The sequence below is a fragment of the Aquarana catesbeiana genome, linkage group LG11, assembly GCF_042186555.1.
Source record: "Aquarana catesbeiana isolate 2022-GZ linkage group LG11, ASM4218655v1, whole genome shotgun sequence".
Lineage (NCBI taxonomy): Eukaryota > Metazoa > Chordata > Amphibia > Anura > Ranidae > Aquarana > Aquarana catesbeiana.
The window spans coordinates 236,174,113-236,188,766 of NC_133334.1; the positions used below are offsets into that span (position 1 = coordinate 236,174,113).

The 14,654-nt window shown below is 45.2% G+C and overlaps 1 protein-coding gene across 4 annotated transcripts in view; it reads left to right on the plus strand.

The window, feature by feature from the left end:
• CMIP (c-Maf inducing protein) overlaps nucleotides 1-14,654 on the plus strand; it is a 278,661-nt gene that overhangs the window by 136,206 nt on the left and 127,801 nt on the right. For all 4 annotated transcript variants that reach the window (XM_073605534.1, XM_073605536.1, XM_073605537.1 and 1 more), the window contains exon 4: nucleotides 10,397-10,558. In XM_073605534.1, coding sequence (XP_073461635.1) covers nucleotides 10,397-10,558 — 162 coding nt within the window. The remainder of the gene's footprint in view (nucleotides 1-10,396; nucleotides 10,559-14,654) is intronic.

Below are 14,654 nucleotides of genomic sequence, written 5' to 3' on the forward strand. Positions count from 1 at the left end.
TGGCTTACGCATGGGTTTGCAAATGCGCCGCCCTCCCTGACACCACCGCCGCCCTCCCTATTCATGTGCCCGGCCCCTTTCAGGGTGTATTTTGAAGCACGTGATTAGAGCCAGAGGCACGTTGAGTCGCGTCTCCCCGGGCACGTTGAGTCGCGTCTCCCCGGGCACGTTGAGTCGCGTCTCCCCGGGCACGTTGAGTCGCGTCTCCCCGGGCACGTTGAGTCGCGTCTCCCCGGGCACGTTGAGTCGCGTCTCCCCGGGCACGTTGAGTCGCGTCTCCCCGGGCACGTTGAATCGCGTCTCCCCGGGCACGTTGAGTCGCGTCTCCCCGGGCACGTTGAGTCGCGTCTCCCCGGGCACGTTGAATCGCGTCTCCCCGGGCACGTTGAATCGCATCTCCCCGGGCACGTTGAATCGCGTCTCCCCGGGCACGTTGAATCGCGTCTCCCCGGGCACGTTGAATCGCGTCTCCCCGGGCACGTTGAATCGCGTCTCCCCGGGCACATTGAATCGCGTCTCCCCGGGCACATTGAATCGCGTCTAACCGGGCACATTGAATCGCGTCTCCCCGGGCACATTGAATCGCGTTTTCCCGGGCACATTGAATCGCGCCTCCCCGGGCACATTGAATCGCGCCTGCCCAAAGCACATTGAATCGCGTCTGCCCAAAGCACATTGAATCGCGTCTGCCCAAAGCACATTGAATCGCGTCTGCCCAAAGCACATTGAATCGCGTCTGCCCAAAGCACATTGAATCGCGTCTGCCCAAAGCACATTGAATCGCGTCGCCCAAAGCACATTGAATCGCGTCTGCCCAAAGCACATTGAATCGCGTCTGCCCAAAGCACATTGAATCGCGTCTGCCCAAAGCACATTGAATCGCGTCTGCCCAAAGCACATTGAATCGCGTCTGCCCAAAGCACATTGAATCGCGTCTGCCCAAAGCACATTGAATCGCGTCTGCCCAAAGCACATTGAATCGCGTCTGCCCAAAGCACATTGAATCGCGTCTGCCCAAAGCACATTGAATCGCGTCGCCCAAAGCACATTGAATCGCGTCGCCCAAAGCACATTGAATCGCGTCGCCCAAAGCACATTGAATCGCGTCGCCCAAAGCACATTGAATCGCGTCGCCCAAAGCACATTGAATCGCGTCGCCCAAAGCACATTGAATCGCGTCGCCCAAAGCACATCGCATCGCCCCCAACACATCGAATCGCATCGCATCTCCCCCAGCACATCGAATCGCATCGCCCAAAGCACATTGCATCACCCCCAACACATCGAAACAAGGGGCGGTGGCGAGTTTTTTGAATCGCATCAGCACATCAAATCGCAACGCCCCCAGCACATCGAATCGCATTGCCCCATCACATCGCCCCCAGTGCATCGCATCTCCCCCAGCACATCGCATCTCCCCCATTGCATCGCATCTCCCCCGTCGCATCGCATTGCAACTCCGCATCGCCCCCAGCACATCGCATCTCCCCCAGCGCATCGCATCTCCCCCAGCGCATCGCATCTCCCCCAGCGCATCGCATCTCCCCCAGCGCATCGCATCTCCCCCAGCGCATCGCATCTCCCCCAGCACATCGAATCGCCCAAAGCACATCGAATCGCCCAAAGCACATTGCATCACCCCCAACACAAAGAAATAAGGCGTGGTAGCAAGTTTTTTGTTATCACGTGTGTGTTTGTATTGGTCCAGCAACACCTTTGCAGCCATTGTGCTATTTGCTGGGTCTTTGGTGTGCTCCTGCACCTTCATGGTAGGCCCTCATTTAGCCACCTGCTCTCATTTATCCATCAGAATGCATGTGCCTCCACTGTGGGGACACTCATATGTTAGTGTTAGGATCACAGTTACCAGGGTGCCGTGACGAGGCTCTGTGGCTTACGCATGGGTTTGCAAATGCGCCGCCCTCCCTGACACCACCGCCGCCCTCCCTATTCATGTGCCCAGCCCCTTTCAGGGTGTATTTTGAAGCACGTGATTAGAGCCAGAGGCTCTAATAGGCTTCAAAATAGGGTGGGCTCAGGGCATTGTGTGAAAATAGCAAAAATTCATTTGCTATGCCACACAAGGTTCCTCCCTGCCAATTAGCAGGCAGGTCAGTGAGACCTGTCTCCCGATTGGCCAAAGCATTAGGCGATCCTATTGGATGCTTAACGCTTTGGCGGAAGAGGAGACACGGTGGAAGAAGCCTGAGGAGCCGAGCGGATACAGGAGCCACAGCCGCTGCTGCAGAAGAGGAGGAGGAAGCCCTGTCACTTGGTAAGTGGCGCGCGGGGGGCGCGCCACGCCACAAGTGGCTGCATATGACGCAGGCACAAATGGCTGCATGAGCACAGTGGTTGCGTTTGGCACAGTGGCAATGTTTGATGGGCACAGTGGCTGTGTTTGATGGCACAATGGATGTGTTTGATGGCACAATGGATGTGTTTGATGGGCGTAGTTGCAGCGTTTGATGGAACAGTGGCAACATTTGGGCACAGTGGCAGATAGGCACAGTGGCTGCGTTTGATGCCAGAACAGTGTATATAGAAAGTGCTATGCACGGGGGCCCGCCCCCATCTTCAAGCTCCGCTCTATCTCCCCCTCCCACCAACTCTCCGCCTCTGCCCGCCCGCTTGAGTCCATAAATTTTCTCGACCATAAAGATACTTTGCGCATGCGCGATTCGGGGCGTGTTAGCGGAGTGGGGTGGCCGGGGCTGGTGCTGATGTTCTAACCATCTCTCCGCCTCCGCCCACTCGTGACCATAATGTTTTATGACTGCGAATAGCTTCCGCGCATGCGCGATTAAGGCCAGTTAAGTCGCGCATGCGTGGTAAAGTCTGCATAGGTCGCTGGTATTTTCACAACGGCCCAGCCCATGCCTATTGCCTCCTGGGATTGATGAGAAACATCTCCTAGGAGGCATAGCGGACGGGGAAGACGTGCTCAGGCCGCGGCCGCATTCAAGAAGTAAAGAAGAAAATGTTCAGTAAAATCGTGAGTTTAAAAAAACAAATTTTATATGCCAAATGTGTTTAAGGGGACAGAGAAGCAGAGGACTTGAAAAAGAGAAGGTGATAGAACTTCCTCTTTTCCTTCCTTCCAGTCAAAGCGGAAAATCTAATTTTAAGATGTATATAGGCAGTATAGCCCACCTGCAGAGTCACTTAGTGTTTCACCTGGTCTTTGCTGTTGTGCACCAGTCTACCCCAGTCCCTTATGTCTGTAATCTGATGACCCTGGAAGGTATTTATTGGGGTGGACTTCCTGGAGTGCACCCCATTCCCTTATGTCTGTAATCTGATGACCCTGGAAGGTATTTACTGGGATGGACTTCCTGTAGTGCTCCCCATTCCCTTATGTCTGTAATCTGATGACCCTGGAAGGTATTTACTGGGATGGACTTCCTGTAGTGCTCCCCATTCCCTTATGTCTGTAATCTGATGACCCTGGAAGGTATTTACTGGGATGGACTTCCTGTAGTGCACCCCATTCCCTTATGTCTGTAATCTGATGACTCTGGAAGGTATCTACTGGGGTGAACTTCCTGTAGTGCACCCCATTCCCTTATGTCTGTAATCTGATGACTCTGGAAGGTATCTACTGGGGTGGACTTCCTGGAGTGCACCCCATTCCCTTATGTCTGTAATCTGATGACCCTGGAGGGTATTTACTGGAGTGGACTTCCTGTAGTGCTCTCAATTCCTTTATGTCTGTAATCTGATGACCCTGGAAGGTATCTACTGGGGTGGACTTCCTGTAGTGCACCCCATTCCCTTATGTCTGTAATCTGATGACCCTGGAAGGTATCTACTGGGGTGGACTTCCTGTAGTGCACCCCATTCCCTTATGTCTGTAATCTGATGACCCTGGAAGGTATCTACTGGGGTGGACTTCCTGTAGTGCACCCCATTCCCTTATGTCTGTAATCTGATGACCCTGGAAGGTATCTACTGGGGTGGACTTCCTGGAGTGCACCCCATTCCCTTATGTCTGTAATCTGATGACCCTGGAAGGTATTTACTGGGGTCGACTTCCTGTAGTGCACCCCAGTCCCTTATGGCTGTAATCTGATGACCCTGGATCATATCTGCTGGGATGGACTTGCTGTAGTCCACCCCAGTCCCTTTTGTCTGTAATCTGGTCACCCTGGAATGTATATGTTTTGTAATACAAGAACATCTACTCAAGGCTCCTTGTTTGCTCTCACAGAATGCTCAAAATAAAATAATGCCAGTAGTAAGAAATATCTCACAGCCACCGATCAGATGCATGTATGCCTTGGAAGTTTGAATGTGATTGATGTAGGGAGCAGAGAGAGGGGACATTGCACAGAACAGGCTTCAGAATGTACGCTATTACTGTCTTCCTACTGACCCTCTTTAGAGCTTTGTATGCTTATGCTTTAGGTAATTACACATAATTTATATTAAAGTAAATTTATTGCATTTTCTTACTCTAGCGTAGTTAGTGTTTACAGAATAGCAATTATAGTTTGCGGAATTCTTCATTGAATCCTAAATGTATTTTAATGCTATCAAGTAAATAAAGTCTTATTCCGTGTGCACACGGTCGGATTTTCAAACGGGAAATGTTCGATGGGAGCTTGTTGTTGGAAATTCCGACCATGTGTAGGCTCCATCGGACATTTTTCATCGGAATTCCCGATAAACAAAATTTGAGATCTAGATCTCAAATTTTCTGACAACAAAATCGTTCTCAAAAAATTCCGATCGTGTGTACACAATTCCGACGCACAAAGTTCCACGCATGCTCGGAATCGAGCACAAGAGCCGCACTGGCTAATGAACTTCATTTTTCTCGGCTTGTCGTACGTGTTATACGTCACTGTGTTCTTGACGTTCGGAATTTCCGACAAGATTCGTGTGACTGTGTGTATGCAAGACAAGTTTGAGTCAACATCCGTCGGAAATGGATTTTGTTGACGGAATGTCCGATCGTGCGTACGCGCCATTACTGTAACATTTGGGCAATATGATATCAGTAACATCAGTACAAAAATGTACCCTTCTGCAGTTACATTGATACCACCTCCACCCTTTGGTCCTGGGTCATGTGACCAATGCCTTGGAATTGGTCATGTAGTTTTAAAGAAAAAGCGGACCAATGCGCAATCAAAGCTTGATTGGCTCCCCCTGTATTAACCATCTTTTTTTTTTATATTAATAAAGTTCATGACTGCTAACATTTTTATTTTAGTGATAAATTCACTTTAAGAAAGTATAGGAATTCAGCTAATATGAAGTAGTTAAATAATCTTTGTTAACTATATTCTTTTACTTTAACCATATGTTATCTTTGGCATTCTTCTAAGGCAGTGTCTGGATGATAAGTCCACTTCCGCCCCCCCCCAATAAGTTGGGTGTCAAAATTGTTTGCCTATGGCACTGTACAGATTCACACCCAAACATGTGAGGCCCCAGTTGTTACCTTAGGCGAGTTCATTCAAGACATCCTCCCCACCTGGGGGCCGCAGGATGTTGTTGCAATTGACGTAAGTAAATCAATGTTACTTGATCCCGGATTGTCGGTTACATTATCTCCTGTCTTAGGGCACTTTCTCATTCTGCCTGCATTGTTTGCCATTAGGCCGGGTTACATGCAGTGTATGAACCCAAAATAGACAAATGCTTGTGTCACGTAAGAATGAACCGCCTAAGATGCCTCGATAACGCTGTGCATTTATTTAACTGCATGTCAAACGACATTGACTTGTATAAATGAAATCTGGCAGCTAGCTTAGTGGAAACTACGCTTCCTATCCAAAAATAATAATAATAAAAAAAAAGTAGTTTAAGTAATGGGGAATGTAATATATAAATGTGATATGAATGGTCTTGTAAAACATTGAAATTGACAGGAGAAAAATAAACAATTCCTCCTTCGTATCTGTCCACTTCCCTTTATACTTTAAAACTATTTTGTTATGTCTGTGTAACTTTTTTTTATCTACTGTGTGTGCCAACCATTTTTCTGGAGAGCTCTAATGCCACGTACACACGGTCGGACTTTTCGACCGGACTTGTCCAACGGACGCCGACGGACCAAATCCGGCGGACAATCCGATCGTGTGTGGGCTTCACCGGACCTTCAGCGGACTTTTCCAGTCACAAATCTGACGGACTTTAGATTTGGGACATGCTTCAAATCTTTACGTCGTAACTCCGCCGGACCCAGAAATACACTTGTCTGTATGCTAGTCCGACGGACAAAAACTGACGCTAGGGCAGCTATTGGCTACTGGCTATCAACTTCCTTATTTTAGTCCGGTGTACGTCATCACGTACGAATCCGTCGGACTTTGGTGTGATTGTGTGTAGGCAAGTACGGTCATTAGAAAAGTCTGATGAAAGTCCATCGAAAGTCTGACGGACGGGCTGTCAGACTTTTGTAGCTGAAAAGTCCGACCGTGTGTATGCGGCATTAGTTTTAAAGTAGAACTGATGTCAGAAAATGAATATCAATATGTACTGAGGAATTGAGAGTATTTCTATCCTTCTGTTCTTTTCCTACCCTCTTGCAAAGCCTACAAAATATCTGGTGATCCTGTCAAACTAGTCAACCATAAGTCACTTACTGTTGTCTGACAACCATTGCCTGCCTCCTGGAATGGTGACACTATTGTCCTTGTCACGTTTCCAGTGTCCTTGTAAAGTACAACACAACGTGGTGACGCCATGTTTGTAGGCATTAGCAAAAGGTTGTCTCTTTGGATAAACAAGTTCTTAGGTTGTCTATCAACCATGCCCATCCCCACCCGACCAATTCAGCCCCATTTCAGCTTGCTTTGCAGAAATGCCCCTTTATGTAAATGCCACTTGGAGATAGAAAGGGGTGCTGGAAAATGTAGTCCCAGCACTTCTACATGCTTAAAATAGGAGGTGACGTGGGCCACAACATCGTTTCCTCCTACGAACTCAGTCAAGGAAAGGAAGGAGGCAAGGAAAAAGCATTTAACCACAACTTTTCTTGACTACAAATGGTCAGAAAATATATATTTTTTTTGCAGAAAATGTAAATAATTTATACAAAGTTAGGCTGGCCATAGACCACGTGCTGCAGGAAATAAAATCGCTCTGACTGTTTTGATGGGGGTATCCTTCCTGCAGAGCCATGGTGTTCTTCCGTCAGGGGCGGCTATAACAACCTCTAGCAATAATCGCATGTAAAATCCAACAGGCTGGTTGTGCCCAAGTTGATTGAGAGAACAACTTGGGTACATTCAGCCTGTCTGAATCTCGTCTACTTCCTGCTGAACTGGCCAAGATTCGTACCGGCCTTAAAATAGTAGTGAACATACAGTGTTATAGACCCTTTCTAAGACAAAAGTTGTAGGTAATATAACTGCTTTTGTTTAGTTTCAGAAATGATCTTTCTTACTTTTCTTTTCTTTTTTTTTCTTTTCTGTTCTTTTTTCCATAATCTAATTTTGTACCTCATAAACAAGAATCAAAAGTCATCAGACAATAGAGTATTGTACATTTTAGTACAGAAAAAATTATCGTACAAATTCCAGAAATGTACATGACAGACTGAGAGGACACCAGACAGGATAGGTCAGCAATATAAGGTTACCTGTGAATTCCCACCATGACTGGCGGGTCAGTGACAGTACTTTAGGGCTGATGACGTCAAAGCATAAGCAAAACTAGGATAAGACCCTTAAAAAAGCGTCAAAACAAGAAAATAACAAACTATAGACCAAGGATCTGATGTATGAACAGCCAAAGTCAGTTGTATAAGCAAGAAACCAGTTGTGCAGGTGTGCTCTATGTCAGGTCTATATCTTTTCTTTCTTACTGCTTTTACAAGGTTAAAAAGTTATGTCATGTGACCATCCATCTCTTCTTGATAGTGGGGGTGGGTTTACAGGACGCTGTGCACAGTATGCCTGTATTCTGTTCAGACTGTTGTCCCTTTACTCCAGATCATGATGGGTTTTCAAATTTAATTTTATGCAGGTTCTGGACACATTGTATGTGATCACAATGTAAACTTATTGAGGTTGGCAATTAGGTGGATTTAAAAACTAAAAGGGAAATCAACTCCAGTACTAAATGAACAATTAGACTTCAACCCTTTCCTATAATTAGTGAAAAAAGGAGAAATGTATATATTCCTTGATGATCATTTTCTTTAGGTTGTTTTGACTATCCCTCATTCCCCTTCTGTGCTGGTTTATAAAGGAAAGGGTAATCGTAAGACTATAAACCTGGTAGACAAATTAGGTGTTTGAACTGAAAGAAATGTGGCGCTCTCAACTTGCACGTCCATTAGTAAAAAAAATTAGTTTTTAGATAGTATTGTGTATTTTATGAACCATTTACAATCAAATACAATGAAACAAATGAAGTGATTTATCTATTATATTGGGAGCTAGGCCCCATTTACCCAATGGGGCCGTTAGCACTTACATGCTGGAGACTTTTTGGGGGTTCCCGACGATTGGTTGTGGGTGGCTGACATTTCCAGAAGCTAAGCATTACCTCTCGCATGTAATCGCTCATGGAGTGATTACCTACAAATAATCGACCCTACCTGCTTCCTGGGGTTGATTATTTGCAGGTAAATGCTCCATGTGTAATTGCATGTCAGCCTCCAATTGATTTCAGTGGAGTAGCCACCCACAGCTAATCACCAGGACCCCCCCAAATTGGTCTCCCACATGTTATCACTAACGTGAATGGGGCCTTATTATAATGTTTAATGTTTTATGCTAAGTAGAAGCAATCCTATAGCACATAGATATTGAAGGACACCAGCCAAGTTTTTCATGTTTTTTCTTTTAGAGTTTCATAGTTCGTAAGAGTGAATAAAGATTCTAGTCCATCCAGTTCAACCCGTGTAGGTGTACGTGTGCCAATAATCATTTCCCTTATCCCTGTATGTTGTGTTCACAAAGATGCATACCTATAGTCTTTTAAAACTATCAATACTTCCCGCTGACACCAACAATTGTGCAAGAAAGTTCCACATCCTTATCGCCCTGACAGTGAAAAACCCCCTACACAGCTTAAGGTTAAAACGCTTCTCTTCCAGTCTCATTGTGTGGCCCCGTGTCCTCTTACACTTCCTGGGACTGAATAGTGTCCTACCTATGCTAGTATCACCATTGATATATTTGTATATTGCTGTCATATCTCCTCTCAAGCGCCTCTTCTCCAGGGAGAGTAAGTTTAGTGCTTGTAGTCGTTCCTTGTAATTGAGGTCCTCCAGTCCCCTTATTAATTTTGTTGCCCTTCTCTGGACTTTTTCCAGTTCCAGCACATCTTTTCTGAGGATTGGTGACCAGAACTGGACGGAATACTCCAGATGTGGCCGGACCAGAGTTTTATAAAGTGGCAAGATTATTATAGTTTTATCTCCTGGAGTAAATTCCCTTTTTTATGCATGCAAATAGTCTGCAGCTTGACATTGCATAGGATTGCTAAGTCTGTCTTCTACGACCCCCAGGTCTTTCTCCATCCTGGATTGCCCCAGAGGTTCTCCCCCCTCTAGTGAGTAATTTGTGTTTGTTTTCTTAGCCCCCAAGTGCATTAATTTACATTTTAAACCTTAAACCTCATTTGCCATGTAGTTGCCTACCCCATTATTTTATTTAGGTCTTCTTGTAAGGTTTCTATATCCTGATGTGAAGTTATTGCCTTACTTATTTTTGTGTCGTCAGCAAAAACTGATGTTGATTACAAAGTTTCTGATACCAGTGGACTTGATTGCTTTGTCCAGCACTTGTTGCACATCTTTTCTGACTTGATATCTAAGTCCAGGTGTTCAAGGCAACTCTTCTGCAGCTCGACTGCTTGATCCAGCAATTTTTTTACAGCTATTGCGACTTGACTGTTTGATTCAGCATTTACTATACAGGTATTGAGGCTTGACAGCTCTCTGCTGTAGTTATGGAACAAAGCTTACCTGGAAGAAGGAGTGATTTGGAGGAGTCCAGTGGAGCTGACAAGACTCGGCGATGGGTATCACTGGCTCATGAATAGTCTCTGTCTGTGGCACAAACGTTCCCTCAACAGGGTATCATAGTGAAGCCATGGCATCACTCCATCTCACCTTGGAACTGGGTGCTTTAGGATAAAGGGGAGACTGTAAAAATTGAATCACCCTTTTACACTCTTTGATGGGGCCAACATAATTGAATATTGTATTTATTAGTATGATGGAAAATTGAAAGGTCTGTATGACTTTGGGAAATTGACGTTTTTAAGGTTTTATTTCAAATACAAAGCCTGGGAATTCACATCAAATAAACATGTTTTACAACTAAACAATCTGACATATAAAAATAATGTAATTGAGCATGGCTACAGATCATATTTACATTGTCTTTTAGTTTTCTCATATATCCTTCATTTAATTTCTGTCTTTCAGAAAAAGATCTTTAAGTACAAAAAAGTTTTGAGTAATCCAAATCGCTGGGAAGTGGTACTGAAGGAGATCAGGACTCTGGTGGACATGGCGCTGACTTCCCCCCTGCAGGATGATTCTATCTACCAGGCACCACTAGAAATTGTCTCCAAACTACTCTCTGAGGTAAGACTTGCCAAGGATTTTTCTCAAACTTTCATGGATATTGGTAGGTGTATGTGTCCTATGATGGTTCTAAGCCTGAGAATTAAGCGATCACATTGACCGTTGATCGCTTAATTGTCAGCCTGCTTGGAGCAAAGAGCAATGACTGTCATTCACTGCTCTTTGCTCTGCCCCTCCAGCGCTCACTTGGGCGGGTGAAAGGACGGGAGCAGCTGGCTCTGGCTCTCAGCCGTGTGCTGAGAGGCATATCTAGCTGTCAATCAGGCAGCTGGGTGGATCTCAACAATATGGTTGGGATCTTTCCAGAGCCTGGAACGGCTCTGCCAGAACTGTGCATTCCTATGACCCACAGGAGGTGTATGGCCAAAAAATCTTTGGCCATGCTTCTTTTAAATTAGCACGTCACTGCTTTGATGGTGTTAGAGGGTTTGATATGTAGGTCACATATGAGGAGATTAGTTACTATGGAGCATTGCACTAATATGTTACTTGTGTTTAAATTCTACTAGTGCTGGCTGCTGTGCTGTTCATTTAGGACATCGGGCCAGCGCAAAATAATTTCAGATTTTTTGTATATCTTTTTGTATATCTAATCTAAAAAAAAAAAAAATCAACAAGTAAATTTAGGTAGCATCCAAACTGTGTTAAGACGCCTTTCACACTGCCAGCATTTTTCAGGCGCTACAGCACTAAAAATAGCACCTGTATGGCACCTGAAAAAAAGCGTCTCCTTTCACTCCAGTGTGCAAGCCTGAGGGCTTGCACACTGGAGCGGTGCGCTGGCGGGGCGTCACAAAAAGTCCTGCCAGCAGTTTCTTCAGAGCGGTGAAGAAGCGGTGAACTCACCGCTGCTCCCCATTGAAATCAATGGGGCAGCGCTGCGATACAGCCGGCAGAACGCGGGCGGATTTAACCCCTTTTCGGCCGCTAACGGGGGGGGGGGTGTGTGTGTTAAAACCGCCCCGCTAGCGGCCGAATAGCCCCGCTAAAACGCAAACGTAAAGGCGCTTTACGACTCCCCCCATGGCTCAGTGTGAAAGGGCTCTAACTATTCGATGCCATTAGCACGCACAGGTGAGCTTTTTTTATTTGTGCATTGTCGATGGCTTAGGTTTGACATCAGTTTGAGGCTGTACTGAGATCATTCAGATGATCTTTTATTTGACGTACAGTTGACCTCCTTCTGATCTTCAAGGGAGTTGCATTTCCATAGACTTGTGTGTGAATGCAAAAACTGAAGAGAACCAAAACCCATAAACACAGACCCTTGGTCTGTTTAGTGTCTATTTTGCTCAAAAGCAACACAACATACACTAGAATAAAATTTTATTGGGTCAAATTTGACTGTATTGTCTACATATTTTGATAAAAAGTGATTGTTGATTGATCTAGCACCCCCATTTAGTGCAATCTGTTTTTGAAAGATAGAAAAGTTTAATTAAAACCGTTTTTATAGCAACCATATCTTTTGCATGTATAGCAGAAATTTTGTAGTACTCGGCTAGTGCCCATAGTAGTGCGTGGTATTTATGGTAGCAAAAGTGGGCAGGCCTGCTCCATCTCATGAGTTATTGGTTAACAGATTGATTTTATTGTCCTCTACTTGTTGCCTTGAGATATGAAGCCAGACCAGATAATCAGGAGGGTCTCTTATTGCCAAATTACTTATATGCTTATTTTTTCTCAACATTTGCTGCTTTACCAGTCCCACACAAAAACCCTTCTAATAGAATGACTAATTTGTGTTCAATTGACAGTAAAATTAATGGCCGCAGTTTATTGTATGCAAAGAGAGTTTGTCCAAATGAGGAAGCAGCGATGTAATATGTTTTGGCAAAATTAATTTTGTACGTGTTGAGTCCAAGAAAGGAACAGTTTGTTTTTCTGCACTCCATCTGGGACTGGTGGGGAATTTAATGCATTTCATGTTAACTGTAAACACTTCAATCTATTCTCTTCACATGCTGTGGCAGAAGAGCTGGAGAGACAGTTATTATGATAATAATATTTGTTAAAGTAAACCTACCACAAACCCGGGCACAGCAAACTGAGCGCATTATGAAGACGCATATGCATGGCTTGCCTTCACCAAAAACTGCAGGTTTAAATGAGCAGGAGATATGGAAATATAGGTAGCTGAACCTATGTTTGCAGACCTTGTCTTAATCTATAAAAGTTGACGTTGACCCTGCTCCCTCCTTTATCCCAAGCCTCTCCTTTTATTGCTTAGTGAGGCCGCCCATTACATTGAAAGGCCAGTAAGGTGATAAGACACAAGAACCAATTAGATTTTAACAGGAAAAGTCTATATTTGCATAATTTTCAGCTGTCTGTATCTCAGGAAATACTGATTGTTTTGACATGCAGTTTTTACTGGTTTTGGGTTTTTTTTGTGGGAAAAATTTGGATATACTCCAGCCATTCTCAACCATAGTTCGTGGAAACCCATGTTTCCTCCAGAGGTTGCTAGTTCCTTGAGCTGTGGATGATTAACTCCAGCTATTCTCAACCACAGTTTTGTGGAACCTTAGGGTTACCCCAGAGGTTGCTAGTTCCTTGAGCCTGTGGATGATTGACTCCAGCAGTTCTCACCCACAGTTCTGTGGAATCCTAGGGTTCCTCCGGGGGTTGCTGGGAGTTCCTTGAGCTGTGGATGATTGACCTCCCATCTGATGGTGCCTACATAGTTCCAGTTCTATTGCCACTCGTCAGATCTAGCGAGTTGACCAATGATCTTTTTAGCTGTCTGGGTGGCATTCTGACCACCACTGTAAGGAGGGGCAATCTTCCAATTGACCATCAAGGTAATGACCCCTGATAAATTGTAGGTTAACAGGGGTTCCCTGAGACCTGAAACCAATGTTAAGGGTTCCTCTGGGGTAAAAAGGTTGAGAGAGGCTGATTTAATTGACCAGGTTTGTGACTTATTGTGAACCTATTACATTTCTATGAATGAGTTACAGCAAATGTATTTAACAGTAATGTATTCTGGACTGATGTCACCTTTTGACTTTTTTTTTTTTTTTTTCAAACCTCAAGAAGAGGTTTCACTGCTAGGTTTATGGGACACAAACCCTAGAGCACTGGTCTCCAAACTGCGGCCCGGGGGCTAGATGTGGCCCTTCACTTGTCTTTATGCGGCCCTTAGGCCATTTTTCCTCCCCCCGATACAAGACACTATTCCTCACACTAACACCAACAATGGGACATAATCCCTGCTACTGACATCAACAATAGGCACTATTCCTCCCACTGATACCAACGATGGGGCACTATTCCTCCCACTGATACCAACGATGGGGCACTATTCCTCCCACTGATACCAACGATGGGACACTATTCCTCCCACTGATACCAACAATGGGGCACTATTCCTTCCACTGATACCAACAATGGGGCACTATTCCTTCCACTGATACCAACGATGGGGCACTATTCCTCCCACTGATACCAACGATTGGGCACTATTCCTCCCACTGAAACCAATAATGGGGCAGGATTCCTCCCACTCATACCAACGATAAGGCATGATTCCTCCCACTCATACCAATGATGAGGTACAATTCCTCTCATTCATACCAATGTTGGGGTACGATTCCTCCCACTCATCCCAATGATGGGGTACGATTCCTCCCACTCATCCCAATGATGGGGTACGATTCCTCCCACTCATCCCAATGATGGGGTACGATTCCTCCCACTCATCCCAATGATGGGGTACGATTCCTCCCACTCATCCCAATGATGGGGTACGATTCCTCCCACTCATACCATTGATTGGGCACTATTCCCCTTACTGACACCAACAACAGGACACTACTCCTCCCACTGACACCAACGATAGGGCACTGTTTCTCACCCAAATAGCAAAGATGAATTGTTTACTCCTACTGACACCAGGATAATTTCTACTCCCAATGGCCACAATCCCCTAAAGTCTGAAGGCCAGTAAACTGGCCCTTTGTTCTGAAAGTTTGGAGACCCCTGCCCTAGGGAATGGTTGCTTTCATCAGAACCTACATTTATTTTTCCCAATGCAACAGTGTTCCCTTCAATAGCAAAGGTTCCAATGAGACCCAGTATTTCCAAAATGCCA